This window comes from Chiloscyllium plagiosum, unplaced genomic scaffold (genome assembly GCF_037043375.1).
Source record: "Chiloscyllium plagiosum isolate Xiang-an unplaced genomic scaffold, Cpla_swu_hap1 HiC_scaffold_43, whole genome shotgun sequence".
Classification (NCBI taxonomy): domain Eukaryota; kingdom Metazoa; phylum Chordata; class Chondrichthyes; order Orectolobiformes; family Hemiscylliidae; genus Chiloscyllium; species Chiloscyllium plagiosum.
The window spans coordinates 20849212-20867471 of record NW_028270181.1 but is presented as its reverse complement, the minus strand read 5'-3'; the positions used below and the strand labels follow the sequence as shown (position 1 = coordinate 20867471).

The 18260-nt window shown below is 40.0% G+C and overlaps 1 protein-coding gene across 2 annotated transcripts in view; it reads right to left on the bottom strand.

The window, feature by feature from the left end:
* vstm4a (V-set and transmembrane domain containing 4a) overlaps window positions 1-18260 on the bottom strand; it is a 66364-nt gene that overhangs the window by 22948 nt on the left and 25156 nt on the right. For both annotated transcript variants that reach the window (XM_043678832.2, XM_043678833.2), the window contains exons 3-7: window positions 17898-17963; window positions 11250-11318; window positions 8025-8132; window positions 7863-7896; window positions 2860-2966 (exon numbers count right to left, since the gene is read on the bottom strand). In XM_043678832.2, coding sequence (XP_043534767.1) covers window positions 2860-2966; window positions 7863-7896; window positions 8025-8132; window positions 11250-11318; window positions 17898-17963 — 384 coding nt within the window. The remainder of the gene's footprint in view (window positions 1-2859; window positions 2967-7862; window positions 7897-8024; window positions 8133-11249; window positions 11319-17897; window positions 17964-18260) is intronic.

Below are 18260 nucleotides of genomic sequence, written 5' to 3'. Positions count from 1 at the left end.
GATTGTCTTAGCAAACAGTTGTGGTTCAGACCAGATCCCCTCAATATATTTTAAAAAGGTAGCCTAGACCTTGCTTTTTCATATTTAAAGGTAGATGTGAAGTGTCATGTTCCCAATGTAATGCAACTTGTCAAAACACTCAACGTTGAGCAAAACACAATTTGTTTAAATACTATAGTTAAAGTACAAACGAAAGAAAAAGAGGAATTTAGAATAACTTAAATATTGGAAAACGTAACTAAATAAGAGAAACAATACCTACTGATAATTAACTGTTCCAATATAAGCACACCCCTTGGCAAATTCAGACACAGATTCTCACACGCAGTTTTCCAATCCAGGAGGAAAAAACATCCAAAGAAAATTTAGAGAAAGTAGCAGCTAAGAGACATGCACTGAAGCCTCCAACTTTTTTGAGACACTAAAGATTTCCATTTAAAACTAAAGCTGAAAACCAAAATAAAATGAGAAAGCCTGGTCTGTGAGAGCTGGCTACACCCAGGCTAATCCCATTGTTCCAACTTTTAAAAAACCCCTAGGCCTCACAAATTGGTTACTTTCTTAGATACAGCTAGTAACCTCTGCCTTACAATCTCTTAAAAAAAACCAGGTCAAGACAACTTCTTAAAATGACAGCATCATCACAAAATCATTTAACTAGTCAGCACAGGAAAACGCATGCTAGCAAATACGTTGGTAAGTGATAGAATTGTTCCCATCTCGAAATGTTACGTTTTCAAGTGCGTTGTAAAATCAACAGGAAAATGTCATTGTTCCCAAAAGGATTGGGCTAGACTCCTAGTTTGGTTAGCCTGTCTTACATATACTCAGTGCCATTTCTATATTTGCTGACAATCATCTCTTAGTGTTATGGTCAAACTGCTGTTAATATTCTCATAACTCAGCCAAATGGTCAATGCCTCAGTGAGAGTCTGGATATATTCAACCACAACCATATTCAATTGAGTCAATTCACTGATTCTTTTTCCAATTCAGCTCATAGGAGTAACATACTGCCTTTACTCAGTCGTTATTTCCAAAGAACAGCAATTGGACTCAACTGTTTCTTTCTCCACAGATGTGCCAGACTTGCTGATTTTCTCTAGTGATTTGTCTTTATGCCCGGCTTGCTCCAGCATCCACAGTATTTTGTTTTTATTCACCCCAGTCAAGTCCTGCTTTCACCAGAGGTCCACACAATGTGGAGGACCCAGCCAAAGTTACTGAGAGGGAAATGAACATGTCTTTTTTGTACCATGACTGAAATCAGCTCACTCAAGATTGGCAATGGGTCCTATTTGGGTGAATAGAATTATCGGTCCCTACAGTGTGGGAGCAAGCCAATTGGCCCATCAAATCCACACTGACCCGACAAAGATCAACCTACCCAGACCTACTTCCCTACCCAATCCCTGTAATCTTACATTCCCCATGGCGATCCACTTAGCTACACATCCCTGAATACTATGGGCAACTTAGCACAGCCAATCCACCTAACCTGCACATCCTTAGACTGTGGAAGGAAACCGGAGTACCCAAAAGAAACACACATAGACACAGGGAGAATGTGCATGCAGGGTTAAGGAAAACCTAAAGCTTTTTATTCATATATAAGAAGCAAGAGGGTAATGAAGGAAAGGGTTGGCTGACGCAAGGACAAAGGAGAATGATATGCGTGGAGTCAGAGACAATGGGCGAGATTCTTAATGAGTACTTTGCACTGAGAAAAGGGACGTGGCGGATGTTGAGGTTAGGGATAAATGTTTGGAATAAAGAGGGAGGAAGTGTTGTGTTTTCTAAAAGGCATTAAACTGGACAGGTCCTCAGGACCAAATGGAATCTATCCCAGATTAATGAGGGAAGTGACAGAGGAAATAGCTGCGGCTTTAACAGATATCTTTGCAGGATCTTTGAAAATGGGGGAAATCCCAGAAGACTGGAGAATTGCTAACGTTGTCCCCTTATTTAAGAAAGATCCTTAGAAAATAGACAGCAGGTTTAGATAGAGGATCTGGATTGGAGGGCCGAAGGGCCTGCTCCTGCACTGTAATGCTCTTTGTTCTACAAAGAAAGTTACCCAAGGCTGGAATCGAACCTAGGTCCTTAGCTCTGAGAGGCAGCAGTGCTAACCAGTGTGCCACTTTGCCACCTCAGGTTGTTCACACATTTCCTATCTTACACATATCCCACATCATTTCACCACCAATAGAATACTTCTAAAGCAAAATCACAATTGTTATGTCGAGCACCATGACACTATCCTTCATTAAAAGTACTATATAAATGCAGATTTGCTATTGTCAGAGAAACTCAGTAAATAATTTGCTCAAAGTCCCACAGAGAGAAAGTGAGTAGAAATGACAATTCTACATCAACACCAACTTGCCACAAAAAGACATGACCCTCTCTCACTAGTATCCTTACATACAGATGAGGAAGGACACCACTTTGACTGGGACAACACATCCATCCTAGGACAAGCCAAACAAAGACATGCACAAGAATTCCTAGAAGCATGGCATTCCAACCGGAACTCTATCAACAAACACATCACGTTAGACCCCATCTACCACCCCCTGAGAAAAGGAACAGGAAGTTACTTCACCACAGGAAATAACATCACCACTGGAAATGACATCACCAACCCAAAGAACCCCGAACATATAAATAGAAAGCAGGAATTTTCAGCGTTGCTTCGCGTGAGGTCCACTGAAGATGTTACCTAGTAGGGTAACAAAATGTCTGGAAATGAACCTTTCAGCTCAGCGAGCAAACCTACATCCAAAATGACAATTGGGCTGCAGCAATATTGTTTTAAGTTTAAATTGCACAGTGTATGATCAACTGAAACAAACCTACTTTTAACTGGAATTGGAGGTGGCGGGTCTTGCACTACAATCTTTTTCTTTTCCGATTTGGGTTGTAGGAGTGACGTGCTTCCCGTACTCATCACTGTTTCTCCTGAACTGCAAAACACAAAACTGTTATTCTGAATGCCAAGTGGTTCGTTCTCATCATCCGACCTACACATGAAGAGATAACAAGCTGCTGATTAGAGCTCAGCCATCAGAAAGTGGCTTATTTGGCCAAGTGCAGTCCTTACCAGCCCCCTCTGTCATTCAGATTGTTTTTCTTGTTTAATGGGGGTGTGAGTGTTGTTGTTGAGGTAAGAGCTTGTTACATTTAGTGAGAAGCAGGAGCAGGCAATTCAACCTCTTGAACTTGCTCTGCCAATCAATAAAATCAAAGCTGATTTAACTGTAAATTCAAATCCACTTTCCCAAAGACTCTTTCACCCCTATGCTCAACAACAATCCTTAAAAATATTCAAAGGACACTGTTTTCAGGAAGAGAGTTCCAAAGACTGAGAAATACCGACGTCATCTCTGTTATAAATAAGTGGCCCCTGCTTTCTAAACAGTGAGCTCTAGTTCTATATTGTGATGTTGCCAGGTATGGAAGGTTTGAGATTTTTCACTGGAGTGTAGGAGATTGAGGTGTATAAAGTCATGAGGGGGATAGATAGGATTAATGTGAGGTGTCTTTTCCCTGGGCTGGGGGATCTCAAGACTAGGGGGGAACATTTTCAAGGTCAGAGGAGAGAGATTTAAAAAAGACATGAGGAGCAAATGTTTTACACAGAGGGTGGTTCACATGTGGAATGACTTCCAGAGGAAGTGGTGGATATGGGTACAGTTACAATGTTTAAAAGACACTTAGGTAAGTATAGGAGTAGAGGGAAATGGGCCAGGAGCAGGCAGGCGGACTTAGTTTAGTTTGGGATTATGGATTGGTTGGACCAAAGGGATGGTTTCTGTGCTGTGTGACTCTATAAGAGGAAACATCCTCTCAACACTTACCCTGTAAAGATGCTTCAGGTACCTATGACTCAATGAAGTCATCACTTATTCTTCTAAACTCCAGCAGATACAAGTCGAGTCTGTCCTCAAAAGGCAATCCTCCCCATATCAGGTTGTTATCTAGTAAACCTTCTCTGAACTACCTCCAATGCGTCTACATTTTTCCGTAGATAAGGTGACTAACATATGCATAGTTCGTTCTCCAGATGTGTCCTGTATAACTAAATCATAACCTCCTTAGTTTTAATATTCAAATCCTCAAGATAAATAATAGTATTCTCTTAGCGTCACTAATTAATTGCTATACCTACATATTAAACTTGTGAGATTCATAGACAAGGACATCAGAGTCCATTGTATTTCAAAGCTCTGCAACCTCTCACCATTTACACAATCAGTTCCTTTTTAATCTTTCTGTCAAATGAGGCAATTTCACATTTTCTCACTCTATACTTCATTTTCCAGACCTTTGCCGTTCACTTTAACATATTTGTACCCTCTTCACGACATGAGACCATAAGTATGCAGCCATTCAGTAAGATCAAGGCTGATTTTTTTAATGTACTCAGCTCCACTTACCCACCCGCTCATCATAACCCTTAATTCCTTTACTGTTCATAAAATCTATCTTTGCCTTAAAAAACACTCAATGCGGTAGCCTCAACTGCTTTACTGGACAGGGCATTCCCATAACCCTTTGGATGAAGAAGTTCCTCCACAACTCAGTCTTAAATCTACTCCCCATTATTTTGAGGCTATGCCCCCTAGTTCTAGCTTGACCAGTTTCAATCTCCCTGCTTCTATCTTTTCTACTCCCTTCATAATTGTTTATGTTACTCTAAGATCCCCCCTCATTCTTCGAAATTCCACTGAGTATAGTCTCAGTCTACTCAATCTCTCCTCATAGGCTAACCCTTTCAACTCCAGAATCACTTCCTCTGCACACCCTCCAGTGCCAGTACATCCTTTCCCAAGGAAGAAGACTAAAACTATACCACAGTACTCCAGGTGTGGCCTCACCAACCCCCTATACAGCTGCAGCATACCCTCCCTGTTTTTAAACTCCATTCCTCTAGCAACAAAGGACAATATTCCATTTGCCTTCTTAATTCTCTGCTGCACCTGCAAACCAACTTTTTTATGATTCATGCACAAAGACAATTACATTCCTATTTATATTTTGTTAGCAAATCTGGTAACTATACCTTCCATCTCTTCATGCAAATTATTTGTACAAATAGTTTACAGTTGAGACCACAGTACCAATCCCTGTGGCAATAACACTTCTTACAACCTGATGCATTTCTGTTTGCTGTTATCCATCTAATCGTCTGTCCATGCTACCCCTCTACATCATAAGCTTTTCCCCATCCCTAATTGCCTGGAACGGAGCTTAGTTCCTCAACCATTTTGAAAAGACAATGTAAGCCAACCATATCTGGAGTCACACGTAGATCAGACCAAGTTTGGACAACTGATTTCCTTCCCAAAAGGATGTTCGTGCACTAGATGGATTGTGATTGTAATTAATAATGGTTTCCTGATAGCAGTTATTGAGATTAGTTTTCGGTTTCTGATTTATTAATTGAGATTAAATTCCAACAGCTTTCCGAGTGGGATTCTTACCCATACCTCCAGAGAATTAGTTTGGATCTTTGGTTAACTACCCCGGTGACATCAGGGGGGCATGTCTATTCTAAACAAGGAGAACAAGCTCTTTATGGTCTACTCTTGGCAAAACAACACTGCATGTGTATAAATAACTAACAGAAATAAGCACTGTTTATTTGATAGAACTTCACCCAATTTTGGTTAATAAAAGTTTTGCCCAATTTCTGTCCTAGTCAAAGTGATAATCTTAATGAAAGCCTAAATAAAATAAATATGCTAATTACAGAAAAGGCCATTATTTACTTTCTGCAAGCTGGCAAGTATTCCCCAATTGTCCACAAGATAAGACAGAGCAATGTACACAAATCTCTTGCACCTTTATAAAACAAATATATTAAATATACCAAGTGGATGTTAACCAAATATTGAAAAACAAGTCTGTATCCTGGCACTAAGGAAGACAACTACTTCTCTTTATGTGAGATTAGTTCTGTTCAGGGACAGCAAGATAAAATTCCATGCGATTCTTCAGTTATTTAATATGCAGCATAAGATTGGCCCCACAGTTTCTAAACCCTTTCTCTTCCCAAGCTCATGGTCAAGCTAGTATTGCAGTTTGATTCCATTGAAGGTTAAATTGACTCAGTTCCTGCAAACCAACACAAAGCAGGTTTTAACCCCTCACATTAAAGTCCAATTGGATTTTAATCAAAATTTATCAAACACAGGAACAAGAGTAGATTATTCATTTCCTTACATTTTCTCAGTCATTAACATTGTGAGCAGATCTGGGCACCACACCTTAGAAAGCATATATCGGAAGGGAGTACCATGTAGATTTATAACATTGATACCTGGACTTCAGGGGTTACGTTATGAGGTGAGAATGCTCAAAGTAAGCCTGTTTTTTCCAGAATTTAGAAATTAAATGGTGATCTGATCAATATCTTCAACATCTTAACAGGAAAAGGGAAGGGTAGATAAGGATAAACTATTTCTACGGTTTGGGGATTCCAGAACTAAGGGGCCTTGTTTGAGAATTAGGGTCAGACCATTGAGGAGAGAGGTTAGAAGCAGTTCTATACACAAAGGGTAATAGATGTTTGGAACTCTCTTCCACAAATGATGGTGGGTGCTGGATCGGTTGTTAATTTTAAGTGTGCGATAGGTAAGTTTTGTTAAGCAAAAAGCTATAAGGCATGTTGGCCAAATGCAGATCTATGGAGTTAGCCCACAGATCAGCTATGATTTCATTGTATGGTGGAACAGACTCGAGGGGCTGAATGGTCTACTTCTGTTCCTATACCAGTAAAGCTACGTGCAGTCTATAGCTCAGCTCTGTCTGCTCTAGCTCCAATTCTCAAATCCCAATCCAATAAAAGTCTATTTACCTCAATCATAAAACTCCAATAATCCTAGCATGTACAGTAGCAACAGATAAAGGTACAGTAGCTTGTCAAAATATTAGCTCTGATTTCCATAGGCTGACATTCTTTTGTAGAAAGATTTGAGTTCTTCCAAAGCAATTTTGACCAGTGGCTCTCTCTTTGTTACTTTTGGAGGGAATAACTCTGAATATCTTCACTTCTGGAAAAGGGGATGCCTGAGGTACTTGGAATGGCAACCTTCAAAAACAGAGGCTGTTTTAAAACTGGAAGCTGGATTCAAATCCAGATCAATGGGCTAGATTAACCTTCAAGGGCCCAGAGCAAAACAAAAACGTTTAAGTCGGTAGACTGACTCTTAATGCATAGCAGGCAACAATTCCTTACTGTACAGTGGTCTCTCTCACACAAATGAATGCTGCAGGTAAGATATTCAAATGGCTATACTTGTGAATGGGAAGGTGGGGAGGTTTTGTAGCAGATAAGACTCTGGTGCAATATAGAATCCCTACAGTGTGGAAACAGTCCCTTCAGCCCAACAAGTCCACACCGACCCTCCAAAGAGTAACCCACCCAGACCCATTCCCTTACCCTACTATCCTACATTTACCCCTAACTGATGCATCTAACCTACATATCCCTGAACACTATGAGCATGGCTAATTTACCTAACCTGCACACTTTTGGATTGTGGGAGGAAACCCACGAAGACATGGGGAGAATTTGGAGATTTCACACAGACAGGCACCTAAGGTTGGAATCTAACTAGGGTCCCTGGTGCTGTGAGGCAGTAAGGCTAACCACTGAGCCACCGAGGTTGGAATCAAACTCAAGTCCCTGGCACTGTGAGGCAGCAGTGCTAACCACTGAGCCACAATGCTAGGGTAGGGAGAGTCCTTCCCCAGCAACACATCTGACCAGGTGGAGCTTGGAATTGGCAAAAGGGCCGTTGAGTGAACAAAAAAGAATTGACAAAATTCACTACGGATTTACAAAGAGGAAATACCTGCTATTGGGACCCTTTGTCAAATATTTTCTCCCTGTAAAAGAAATGCAAAAACAATTAAGCTCAGAACCAACAAAACAAAAACCAGATAAATTAGATGTTGCCTGACAAAAAGGAGACATATAAAAGTATCAACTTATATTTTGGGGTTATCACAGTCACCTCTTGTTTTCTTCCTGTTTTTCAAAGTCTGACAAACGATAATGGCTGCGAAAAGCATCATCGATATAATCCCCAGGGAGCACACCAATGTTACATAAAGATACAGATCTGAAAACAAGGCATAAACATTAACAGATGCAGGATTCCTCCAACATAAATTACAACAATCAATGCCTTCGTAAGTAAATTTCCTGTTGGCAAAAATATAGAAAAAGGAATGATCTTCTTTCGTCTGTGAGATTTAGTGATATTCCTTTACGACTTGAGTTCATAATAAAGTATAATTATTGAAACTATTTTGGCCGATTGCAAATTCACGTATAAAAAGGTACTATATAAATTCGAGCTTTCAGAATGTGTCAAAGCTCTTTACAGCCAATCCAATATTTTTCAAGTGTAGTCACAGCCACAAGGCAAGAGACTTTACAGCAAACCTCCACATAATGGATGATAGAACAGGGTCAGTAACAAAAATGGTGTACCCCTGGTTTGTAAATTCAGACCAAAGAGCACACATTCAGAATTGCACAGATTTCTCAGGCTAGGTTAGGAGCTTTACATCTCTGGCAGGGAATTGAACAGACAATTTTCTGACTAAGAGATGAGAGCATCATAGCCTGAATCATGACTGATATTGACACTGGACAAAGCAGACAAATATAAAAAGTATTTTTTTTACTGTATGAGAGAACTTCCATTAAGGTGATTCGTAGATGCCAGTGTTGGACTGGGGTGTGTGTATACACACACATGCACACATATATTTTGTGTGTTGAATATTTTTGGTACTTTCAGAGTTACAGTGCACTTTGCTCAAAAACCACATACATTCATATAGAACTCTGAGCTCAAAAACTGCATGAATTTATGTAAAACTCTGTTATCTCACTTTTTAGATTGGAATCAATCTAAACATCAGGTCATAGACAGAGAACACAGGGGGCTAACAACTTCAACATATTGTCTAGCTAACAGACAATCAATTCTTCAATGTATAATTTCAGTTACATCACACTGCAAATTTTTGCTATAAATTCTGTGTTACGATCGAGCCCTCCACAATCACCTGATGAAGGAGCGTCGCTCCGAAAGCTAGTGTGCTTCCAATTAAATCTGTTGGACTATAACCTGGTTTTGTGTGATTTTTAACTTTCCATTAAGATGCACTTACTGAAGAAGAGCACTGGACCTGGAGTCTCATGTAAACTTACATAACTACATTGGGGAAGAAGAAAATATTTTTGTTTTTAGAAGGCGCTGTAAGATTTGGCTAATTGGCCATTTCCTTTAGCCTTTGTATATCATATACACACGTTTTCTACACCCTTCCCTGTGTCAATCATCCCTAAGAAACATGGATTAAAGGACTTCTATTATGTGAGTTTAGTGTTCCACCCTTCATAAACTCCAAGTTTCCATAACAAAGCTGCCTATATCCTGTGCTTTCTTGTAGTATCCTGCCCTTGTGTACTGCTGTACTTACCAGCTGAGCTGTTTATCCAAGGCACCAAGGGAAGAAAAAAGTTTCATTTCTCATTCACTTACCTCTCCATGGTTTTATCAGTTCTGATCTCTGCTTCACCTTCATTACGTTAACGCCCTTCTTCCATCTCTGACCTCCTTTGCATCAGCTGCTCCCTATATTCATTCATGCTTTAGTCTTACACTCAGGATCTCTTCTGCTATACTTATGCACCTCCTCTCTTCATTCAAAGCCTTAAGACTTTCAATTATACTTTACTCATCTCTCATAACTAACTGCAACCACTTCAGCATCCAATGTTACATTGGACATAAGAGCAGACAAAGTCATGCAGCTCATCGAATGTGCTCTATTATTCAATAAGACCATGACTGACCTGGTTGAAATTATTACTCCACATTCCCAGCTCCACCTGTTAATCCTTGATTCTCTTCCCTGGCAAAAATCAGTCTTGTTCTTCTGATGGTACTATGGCTTTAAGAGGCGTATTTTGTCCTATTTCGTTTTTTATGAAGAAAGCGTGAGAGAGAGGTAAAGAGTAATCTGCTCCAAAGCTAATAAAGTAAACAGCTTGTGAGACCTTTTTTTTGAAGTTGAAACTTTAGAAGCAGCCTGAATGGGTGGGGTCGAGCTCCCACAGAATCAAGATTTGTAATTTTAGTTTCTCGGTAGCAGTTGCTGGGGTCTTGAAGCTGGGTTTAGAAGCTGCAGTACATCTCTTCCTGCTTCTCTCTCTCTCTCTCTCTCTCTCTCTCTCTCTGAGTTTTTTCTTGATGTTCTTTCCTCTGGACTAGAATTATATGTGAGACAATCTAATTTACTGAATTTGTCTTTGCCAAGGGTGCGTTCGTGACCTGTTACTATATTGTGACAGTTACAGTTTGGTAGTTAAATAAGCCATTATTCTGTTATGTTTTCCAATATAGTTATGTTATTCCAATTTCTTCTTTTTTGTTGTATTTTAACTATAGTGTACGAATAAAGTGTGTTTTGCTTCAAGATTGGTAGTTTGAGCAATTGAACTGCATCCAGAATGTGATGTCTGGCATTTGCCTTTAATGTAAGAAAAAGCTAGGGTCGAGGCTATATTCATCTCTTTGGTGGGGGTTTGGTCTGGTCCATAACATTTTGTCTTAAAAATATTTAAAGATCCCACCTTCCACTGCCTTGAGACAGAGTTCCAAAGTGACTCAAACTGTCAGGAAGTTTCTCCTCATCCCTGTCCAAAAAAGGGGAGCCTAATGATCTCCAGTCCTACACTGCCCATAAGAAGAAAGATCCTTTTCACATCCATCTTGTCAAGACTTTTCAGGATCTTATAACCTTCAGTGAAGTTATCCCTCACTCTAAGTCCTAAGGGAAACAAGTTCAGCCTGTTCAATCTTTCCTCATCAAACAACAGGTATCAATCTAGAAAACCTCCTTTGAACTATCTCCAATGCATTTATATCCTTCCTTAAAAGTAATGAAACCAAAACTACTCACATTATTCGAGTTTTCAACCTGTACATCCCAGAGAATGGGTTGCAGTATTAGTAATTCCATATACAGAAGAAACAATATTCTGCTATAGCCTCAAATCTTGCTCTTCATTAGTCCCTCTTTAATTTTATTGTCAGCAATTCTAAAGACTTTACTTAATCTCAAGTGCCAAATATAATCTTTCAAAAACAGTCTCATGCATGATAGTTTTCCCTGCTCCAGAGCTCAGGGATTTAACTTGGCACAGCAAAGAACTTTACCTCCAAATATTGTCCGTCCTTCCTTCGGATTCTTGGAAATCAATACAGTGGAAGTTTCCAGAACTGGATCTGCAAGTGATAAAAATGTTGCTTATTTGCGACGGTTCACGAAGCCTTTTGTCAGTCTTTAATATGCAGTTTCAAGTGTTAGATTTTAAGTATTACCATTATTTAGTTGAAGAGATTTTCCTTTATTTTAAAGACAGCCTCCTGCGTAGATTGTCACCAAATATCAGTCGCTCAGTGCATATCAAGGTTTGACTAAGAGGTTTTATTGATCTTTCACTGAGTTGAACTGTTTGCAAGATCACAGGACACATTGGAGAGGCAGTGGTGCCAATGATAATTATTTTCTCCTGAAATTTTCAGTTTCAAGCAGAAAGGTTAACACGGCGTAACTCATTATTAATCGAAAGGGCAGTGACAGAAGGTTCCAGAAGAGTTTGCCAGGTGCTGCTCTCAGATTTCCGACTCTGACTGGATAGGTTCCCAGAAGATCTCCTCACATCCTGCCCTTCAAGATACTGTTAACCAGTCTCCTTTCTTTTTCCATCTCTTGGAATTGCGTAGGCAATTAATTTCCGATTTCTATCGACTCCAGGAGAATTCCAGAGAATTGGTCACCCCATGATGTTTAGTAACTATTATTTGTTCAGGATAAGTTGAGATAGCACTTTTTGTTTTGGATAAAGTTAGGAATTGCGCCTAAAATGCATTGGCTAGATTTTACTAAACCTGATGCCAACTCATGCTTGTGAATGTAAGAAAAAAAGCACAAACCTCCTAACCAGCACAATTGTCTGACTCTCGCCTCTTAGAGCCAGGGAAATTACCAGTTTCCTTAGTAGGGCCCAACTTGGACAGAATGAATCTTGAAACTGGAATCTGGACGCAAAATTGACAGAAACAAGCTCCCTCTCTCTGCTATATCAAAAGGAATTAAATGGTCAATGTGAAGATGTGGGTTTCATCAGAGTGCTCCTGTTTCCTCTCACCATCCAAAAATGAAATTGATTGAGTTTTTTGAAGAAGTAACAAAGAGGAATGATGAGGGCAGCGTGGTGGATGTGATCTATATAGACTTCAATAAGGCGTTTGACAAGGTTCCCCATGGGAGACCGGTTAGCAAGGTTAGATTTCATGGAATACAGAGAGAACTAGCGACTTGGATACAGAACTGGCTCGAAGATAGAAGACAGAGGGTGGTGGTGGAGGGTTGCTTTTCAGACTGGAGGCCTGTGACCAATGGAGTGCCATAAGGGTTAGTGCTGGGTCCACTACTTTTTGTCATTTATATAAATGATTTGGAGGGATAGTTAGTAAGTTTGCAGATGACACCAAAATTGGAGTTGTAGTGGACAGCAAAGAAGGTTACCTCAGAGTACAACAGGATCTTGATCAGATGAGCCAATGGGCTGAGGAGTGGCAAACGGAGTTTAATTTAGATAAATGTGAGGTGCTTCATTTCAGAAAAGCAAATCAGAGCAGGACTTATACACTTAATGGTAAGGTCCCAGGGAGTGTTGCTGAACAAAGAGACCTTGGAGTACAGGTTCATAGTTCCTTGAAAGTAGAGTCGCGGGTAGATAGGAAAATGAAGAAGGCGTTTGGTATGCTTTCCTTTATTGGTCAGAGTATTGAGTACAGGTGTTGGGCGGTCATGTTGCAGCTCTACAGGATGTTGGTTAGGCCACTTCTGGAATACTCTGGTCTCATATCAGAAGGACGTTGTGAAACTTGAAAGTGTTCAGAAAAGATTTACAAGGATGTTGCCAGGGTTGGAGGATTTGAGCTTTAGGGAGAGGCTGAATTGGCTGGGACTGTTTTCCCTCGAGTGTCGGAGGCAGAGGGGTGACCTTAATGAGGTGTATAAAATCATGAGGGGCATGGATAGGGTAAATGGACAAAGTCCTTTCCCTGGGGTGGGGGAGTCAAGAACTACAGGACATGGGTTTAGGATGAGATAGGAAAGATATAGAAGACACCTACGGGCCAACTTTTTCACACAGAGGGTGGTGCATGTATGGAATGAACTGCCAGGGGAAATCTGTTCTGGAGCTGACCAACAGCAGGTCCTCGTATTGTGCAACAAAAGATAGGATTAAGGAATTTGCTCAGTGGAGGCACCCCTAGGTAGTAGCAACTGGAATAAGACTGAATTTTACAATCTATCAGGTTGAGAGCGACAAGTAGGTCTTTTGTACTATTTCAAATTCAAATCACCACATTTGAGAGAGCTTGAAAGTACAGCTGGCTGAAGTGAACTCGCAAATTAGGGAAACCATAGGTCAACAGAGATGCATTAGCAGATATGTAAGACCTGGACGTGCCAATGTTGGACTGGGGTGGACAAAGTTAGAAATCACACAACACCAGGTTATAATGCTTCCAAATTAACTTGTTGGACTATAACCTGGTGTTTTCTGATTTTTAACAGATATTTAAGGATATATTTCAGGATATACAGATTAGAGACATTCTAATGAGTAAGAAAAATTCCAGAGGACAGACCCACCATCCACAGTTAACTAGAGGTGTAAGGAAAAGCATATAATTTTAGCAGGCCAGATGACAGCACAGAATATAAAAAGCAGTCAATAATAACCAAAAAAAAGTGAAAAAATTGTTAGAGGAGAGAACCAGAAAAATAAAAGCAGATAGTAAGAGTTTCTATAAATATTTAAAATTGAAAATAGTGAACAATAAAGTGAGACTGGAGAATTAATAATGAAAATCAAGATAATGGCAGATGAGTTGAAGAGGTATTACACATTTGATACAGGTAATAACCCAGAACCAATGATCAATGAGGAAACAGAAGGGAGAGATGAACTCGCAATCACCAGAGAAATCGTACTGAAGAAGTTTTTGGAGCTGTGGGCTAACAAGGGCTTGGGATCTGATGGACTTCATCCCAAAATCCAAAAGAAGTGGCTAATGAGCTAGTCAGTGCATTGACTTTCCAAAACTCCCTTTATTCAGGATGGCCCCATTAAATACAGAGAGAACAAATGTATTAAAAAAAAGGGAGACAGACAGAAAGCAGGAAACTGAAAGATAGTAACTTAACATCTGGAAAGGGAAGATATTAGAAGGCATTATTAAAGCTACAACAGTGTACTTTGATCAGTTCAAGTTAATCAGCAAGAGTTAACATGGTTTTGTGAAATTTGACCAACTATGGGTATTATAGACTCATATAAGGTCATACAGCATGGAAACCAGTCCATGTCAAGCATAATCTCAAACTAAACAAGTCTCACCTACTTGCTCCTGGCCCATATCCCCCCATACACTTCCAATCATGTATCTATTTTAAGTGTTGTAATTGTGCCCTTATCCACTTTCTCTGGAGGTTCATTCCACACGTGAACCACGTTCTATATAAAATATTTGCTGTCAAAAAAAAATCTCTCTCCTCTCACCTTAAAAATGTGTCCCCTACTCTTTAAATCCCCCATCCTAGGGGGAAAAAACTACCATTAACTCTACCTACACCTCTCATTATCTTATAAACTTCTATCAGATCACCTCTCAATCTCCTATGCTCCTGTGAAAAAAACGTCCCAGCCTATCTTTATAAGTCAAACATTTCCAATTAGAATCTAGAAAGTTACCGTGCAGTACAGGCCCTTTGGCCCTCGATGTTACGCCGACCTGTGGAACCAATCTGAAGCCCATCTAACCTACACTGTTCCATTCTCATTCATATGCCTAGCTGACGACTATTTAAATGCCCTTAAAGTTGGCAAGTCTACTGCTGTTGCAGGCAGTGCATTCCATGGCCCTACTACTCCGAGTAAAGAAACTACCTCTGACATCTGTCCTATATCTCTCATCCCTCAATTTAAAGCTATGTCCCCTCGTGCGAGCCATCACCTTCTGAGGAAAAAGGCTCTCATTGTCCACCCTATCTAATCCTCTGATCATCTTATATGACTCAATTAAATCACCTCTCAACCTTCTTCTCTCTAACAAAAACAGCCTTGAGTCCCTCAGCCTTTCCTCATAAGACCTTCTCTCCATGCCAGGTAACATCCTAGTAAATCTCCTCTGAACCATTTCCAAAGTTTCCACATCCTTCCTATAATGCAGTCACCAGAACTGTATGCAATACTCCAAATGTAGCCGCACCAGAGTTTTGTACAGCTGCAAAAAAGACTAACACACCATATGCCTTCTTAACAATACTATCAACCTAGGTGACAACTTTCAAAGATCTATATACCTGGACACCAAGATCTTTCTGCTCATCTACACTACCAAGTATCTTACCATTAGCCCAGTACTGGAGGAAACCCACACAGACATGGTGAGAATGTGCAAACTTCACTCAGAGAGTCACCCAAGGGTGGAATTGAACCAGGGTCCCTGTGAGGCAGCAGTGCTAACCAATGAACCACCATGCCACCCTATTAACTTGGTGAAAGTAATGCTGCTGAGGGTCCATAAGCTGACCTTAGACAAACACAATGGGACAGCCACCAAAACCAGTGCATCATTGACCAGTAAGGAAAGGATAACCATTCAGGGCCATTAGTAAGATGAAGAAACAATGAAATTAGAAGATATGGCTGATCAAACCTAAAGGATGGGAAGAAATCTTTTCCTTGATGTTGACCATTTGGAACACAGAAGGATCTTATTTGAAAAGTCTGCAAAGTATTTATTTTACAAATCTGAAGCCATGCTGAATTAAGAAGAAGAAAATTACACTTATATAGCAACTTCCATGTCCTCATGATGTCCCAAAAAACTTCAGGTTTTTTTTGAAGGGTAGCTAATGTTTCCATGTAGAAAATATAAATTAATACTGTTAGAAGGAAGAGGCTTTTTATAAGGACTTGGCAGTCAATATATTAAAATGAAGATAATGATTAAGATTGTGTGAAACCATTAATAAAGTTTGAGAGTTTGCTTCTTTAAGCAGAATGAGGGGAAAGCTCATAGAAACCTATAAAATTATGAAGGGAATAGATAAGTGTTATCAACTAGGCCAGACACCTCAAAACATTTTTAAGCAGATATCCCAGACTATAACTTTGCTAATTGTTTTTACCTAGGTGTACAGTGGATATTCTCAGAGAAAAGTAGCTAGTTTGACTGCCAAGTTTTAAATAAACAAAATAGATTTACAAAATCACGGAATGAAATACAAAGGACAGAAAACAGAGTAACGAATAACGTATCCTATACAAATCCGACTTAATGATGCTGTTCTGAACATACTTGCAACAATCCACACACACATCCCTAAGCACAAACAGTGAAAAATAAAACAAACTAGAGCTTATACACTTGAAGTTAGAGAGAGAGAGAGAGAGAGAGAGAGAGAGAGAGAGAGAGATCATCAGCCTGCTTCACACATTCCCTGCTGCAACTGAACTGACTAAAGTTCTAAACTGATCTGCATTGCACAGCTGGAGAGTTGGCTGCACCCCCTGAGCTATACCTGTCTTTTATGACATGAAAGTCTTAGACTGGAGGTATTATCTGTTAGGGTAAACAGAAAGCCCCAGTGAATCATTCAAAATTCAGCACAATGGAGCCTGGCCAATTGCCCTTTCACTTAAAAAACTCAAGGACATAATCACCTTGTAACAGAACCAGTATTGTGACAGTAAGATAGTAGTAGAGAGGTTGTTTCAACTGGTGGGTGAAACTAGGACAAGAGGGCAAAGCCTCAAAATGAGGGGGAGCAGATTTAGGACTGATTTGAGGAGGAACTTCACCTGGAGGATTGTGAACCTATGGAATTCCATGCCCATTGAAGTGGTTGAGGCTTCCTCAATAAATGTTTTTAAAACTAAGACAGGCACTTTTTTTGAACAGTAAAGGAATTAAGGGTGAGTGGGTGGCTAAGTGGAACTGAGACCATGAAAAGATCTGCCATGATCTTATTGAATGGTGGAGCAGGCTCGATGGGCCAGATGTTTTTTTGGTTTTTATTGAAAAACCTGAAAAGAAACAGAAATTATCACCTGTCTCAGATTCTACAGGTCTGTTTTGATTTTCTGCAAAAATTGACAAAAAAATCATCCAAAGCCTCAGATCTTTCTTAAAAAGATAGCTTTGTTAAAAATAGAGACTTCTGAACTTACAGGGGCAGACGCTCCATAAGACATAGAAGTGGAAGCAAGGCCGTTCAGCCCATTGAGTCAACTCCGCCATTTAATCATGGCTGATGGGTGTTTCAATTCCACTTATCCATACTCTCTCCGTATCCATTAATTCCTTGTGAGATCAAGAATTTATCAATCTTTGCCTTGAAGACACCCAATGTCCCAGCCTCCACTGTGCTCCATGGTAATGAATTCCACAGGCCCACCACTCTCTGGCTGAAGAAATCTCCTCATTTCCTTTCTAGGTTGACCCCGTCTAATTTTAAGGTTATGGCCAGTCTCCCCGCTTAACGGAAACAACTTCCCAGCGTCCACCCTTTCTAAGCCATGCTCCGACATCAAGTGGCTGAGTGTCAACGCAAGCAAGCAATAATGGCTGCTCATCTTGAAAAGGACATAGCTATGTTTATTTGTTCGCAGCGTTTGTACCATCTGATAAATCTCCTCTGCACTGTCTACCCATCAGAGATCATTGAAATACACACTGAACTGCATATGAACATAATCTAAGGGGGAATTAATTTACCTTCAAAAAGTGTCCAACTTTCACTTGTACTCTTCGAGATCACAGTAGTTGTCTGTGGTAAACGCACTGTTAGCAAATTCAGAAGTAAAACAAAAGTAACCATGTGATATTTTTAAAGCTCTTTCATCATTATTACTAAAAGCACAGGTGTAAAACATGATTGACCACATTAGATAGCATTGAGCATTGGCGCTGGGAGGTCATATTGCAGGTGTACAGGACATTGGTTAGGCCACCTTTGGAATATTGTGTGCAACTCTGGTCTCACCCTCCCATTGGAAGGATGTTGTGAAAGGGTTCAGAAAAGATTTACAAGGATGTTGCCAGGGTTGGAGGATTTGAGCTACTGGGAGAGGCTGAATA